General features: G+C 50.4%; 1 protein-coding gene across 2 annotated transcripts in view; it reads right to left on the bottom strand.

The window, feature by feature from the left end:
- The window catches only part of LOC134452192 (cell adhesion molecule 1-like), an 81,595-nt gene extending 78,138 nt beyond the window's left edge, over window positions 1–3,457 (bottom strand). For both annotated transcript variants that reach the window (XM_063202559.1, XM_063202560.1), the window contains exon 1: window positions 3,270–3,457. In XM_063202559.1, coding sequence (XP_063058629.1) covers window positions 3,270–3,333 — 64 coding nt within the window. In that variant the 5' untranslated portion in view covers window positions 3,334–3,457. The remainder of the gene's footprint in view (window positions 1–3,269) is intronic.
- Window positions 3,458–3,701: the final 244 nt, after the last annotated feature.

The following is a 3,701-nucleotide window of genomic DNA, read 5'->3' as shown; positions in this document are numbered from 1 at the left end:
CTGGTATTTGAAAACAAGAAACAACAAGCAAAAAGTACAAAATCAAAATAACACACAAGCACACACACACTCACACACACATGTACACACACACAAGCAACTGTACTCGCACTGCAGCAGTGTACACACACAGTTGAATGCAGCATGGTTCACAGACGAGTTGCCACGAGCCCAGTTATTGCTCAGGCCAAGCACACACACACACACACACACACACACACACACACACACACACACACACACACACACACACACACACACACACACACACACACACACACTGCAGCCTAGACATGTGAGTACAGGTTACCCCAACCCTGCCTTCAACACACATGCGCATGCATGCACACACACACACACAAACACGTGCACGAACGCACACACACACACACTGTCCTTTCCTGAAACGCCAAGGACTGGGTCTCTCTCTCTCTCTCTCTCTCTCTCTCTCTCTCTCTCTCTCTCTCTCTCTCTCTCTCTCTCTCTCTCCCCCCATTCCGTCTCTGTGCATGTCACTTCGGTTCTAACCTATATATCAGCCTGGCGTACAGACAAGCCAGGCCAAACACAGAGAGAGACAGAGAGAGAGAGCGAGAGAAAGAGAGAGAGAGAGAGAGAGAGAGAGAGAGAGAGAGAGAGAGAGAGAGAGAGAGAGAGAGAGTTCTAGCCTATATATCAGACTGGCATACAGAGAGGACAGGCCAGGCCAGGGGAGACGTGGCTACATTCGAATGCTCTCCTTCTCCTGCCGTGGGGAATGTTTATGCGAGACGCACACCAACGCACACACAAACACAGACACACACACTCAGATGAGAGACGCACACCAACGCACACACAAACACAGACACACACACTCAGATGCGAGATGCACACCAACGCACACACAAACACACACCAACGCACACACAAACACACACTCAGGCACGCAAGCACACACACACACATTCTCGTGCCGTGGTCAATGTTTCTGCAAGACGCACAAAAATAAGGGAGGGAGAAATGCACATGGACAAATAGCAGCAGCAACAGCGCACATGTCGCCCACAGGGACACGCACACACACACTCACACACACACACACACACTCCTGTGCCACTGCAACACTGCTGGATATAGCCACCTTTGTGTGTGTGTGTGTGTGTGTGTGTGTGTGTGTGTGTGTGTGTGTGTGTGTGTGTGTGTGTGTGTGTGTGTGAGAGAGAGAGAGAGAGAGAGAGAGAGAGAGAGAGAGAGAGAGAGAGAGAGAGAGAGAGAGAGAGAGATGAAGGGAAACAAAGAGAGAACCATCCGGTCGTGAATGATGCGCGCGAACAAAAGCATTCCACCGTCACTACAACAACAGCAGCGCTCACTTCATACAAGTGGCACCGCTACGCAACCTGTTCTTTCTCACACACGCACACACACAAAGCACAACCCCATCTACCCATCCATACATCCATCCATCCGTTCTACTTCAGTGCACGTGCAGGGGAGAAAGCAAATGCAGTCCGCTGTTTACTCTCTGAAATCCCCAAACACACACCGACCCAGAAATCTGATCAATGATTAACAGCAAAAACCAACAGAAACTTCGACCAAAGCGGTCTCCACCGCCGGTTCCCTCCATTCACTTTTCTCCCCCACCAGCTACTTGAGCTGCAGGCAAGCCGAACACTGCGCCAGTTTAGTCGGCCACGGCACGCACGTCAACACCGGGCCCTGTCCGAGTAGCGCAGCGTAGAGCAGAACACGCCAACTGACCATTCATTCAGACACACACACAGTCAGAGAGCTACGGAGCTCTGTGTGTGTGTGTGTGTGTGTGTGTGTGTGTGTGTGTGTGTGTGTGTGTGTGTGTGTGTGTGTGTGTGTGTGTGTGTGCGCGCGCGCGTGTGTGCGTGTGCGTGTGCGTGTGCGTGTGCGTGTGCGTGTGTTTCGGCGACCTTGCATCTAAAAAAACGCAAAACATTTTCTTAATGACACGCGTAGAACAAGTGAGCTGCAGAGGCACTGAGCTAACTCGACTTGAGAAGAGTGAGTGCGGACTAGCCTATTTGGGTCGAATGTCTGAGATGGGCTTTGTAGACTTTTTAAACGGGGAGTTGAATTCCAATCCAGAGTAAAAATCTTCACTTCTATTCAGTCACCATTAAGGTTGGATGTTTGAGATGCAGTTTGCGTACGATGTTTGTTTGATGTGCTGTTTGTCTTTGTTTGAATGTGTGTGTGTGTGTGTGTGTGTGTGTGTGTGTGTGTGTGTGTGTGTGTGTGTGTGTGTGTGTGTGTGTGTGTGAGAGAGAGAGAGAGAGAGAGAGAGAGAGAGAGAGAGAGAGAGATGGTGTGTGTGTGTGTGTGTGTGTGTGTGTGTGTGTGTGTGTGTGTGTGTGTGTGTGTGTGTGTGTGTGTGTGTGTGTGTGTGTGTGTGTTTGTAACAAGTGGTTGCGCCGAGTCGCATGCAACAGACCTGCATAGCCAGTAGCCCACTACAGCAGCACATGCGAGCTAGAGCCCTGCAGCTCAAAGAGACTCTGTTCCTCTAACCGACACAACGTCGCCTCTCATCTCCTCTCCTCTCATCGCATCTCTCCCCTCACAGCCCACACTAATCTACTCCACGCCAGAAGCGACATCTCTCTTGAAATAGCGAGAATAGAGATGTTTTAGCAGCCCAAGTTTCGCACCGAAGCACACCACCATCCTCTGTTCTCTCTCCAGTCGGCGGCGACTTGCAGCAGCTACTGAACTCGCAGTGATGAATCACAACAACGAGCCGATGCGGTGATCTCAGGCGGAACCTCATAACCAGTTATGGTCGATATAGATAGCGGCCGAATGTATAGCCTACCGTCACAATTCCACGCACACAAGAAGCTTTAAGTGTAATAGCACCGAGGGTGAGTGATATAACCTGGCTGCCGCTGGAGGATAATACGGCAGCCAGCGGAACAGCTGCATGCTCGCTCTCTAGCGGAGGTCTCCCTCTCCGATGCTTTGTTGTGAAGTGCAGCTCGCGCTTTGTTTTTATACCCTTAAATGCAACTTTCCTTCTGAACTTGGCCACTCGCCGCATATGCTACGGGGGAATGCACAGCATTGATGTTCACAAACATATCGAAGCTCTGAAGTGAAATTGCGCAAAAGAACAGACACACACAGAGACGAGGCCACGTTCGCTCGAGTCGGCTCAGCTCTCTCTGCCCAATTCACGCATCAACACAAAACGAGGAGAAATCCTGCCGCTTCTCCTCCATTCATATGATGAAACCGAAGCGCAAAATCTTTACCTGTCAACATGAGCGCCGCGAGACAGCTCCACGCCAGAGCCCGCGAGGTAAATCCGTGAGCCATGATCGCTGTGTTGTTTCCCCGACACCTGCTTCACTGTAGCGAATGTAGCGACGCTCCGGATACTTCAGCAAAAAACAGCGCGAGGGGTCTCCGTGCTGCTGAGATGCAACACAGCGCGAGGGGATGATGTGGCAAGCCGTTTCCTATGGCAAGCCGTTGGAAATTTTGAACTGTGGAAAGCCGTTTCTAGAGCGGGACTGTGGTAAGCCAGCCCAGTTTTTTTTTCAATAGCTGTGTGATGAAACAGAAGACACATAGGCCTATTGTAACTGCCGTTGATAGGCCTCTGTATGGGAGCATGTGATTTCCCCACCGAATAATAATTATGATCAAGTTTGTTTGTTTTCCTTTTTTCTCTTTTTTTTTTG

The sequence above is a fragment of the Engraulis encrasicolus genome, chromosome 7, assembly GCF_034702125.1.
Source record: "Engraulis encrasicolus isolate BLACKSEA-1 chromosome 7, IST_EnEncr_1.0, whole genome shotgun sequence".
Lineage (NCBI taxonomy): Eukaryota > Metazoa > Chordata > Actinopteri > Clupeiformes > Engraulidae > Engraulis > Engraulis encrasicolus.
The sequence above is the reverse complement of the archived record's forward strand: the minus strand, read 5'-3'. Positions and strand labels throughout refer to the sequence as shown.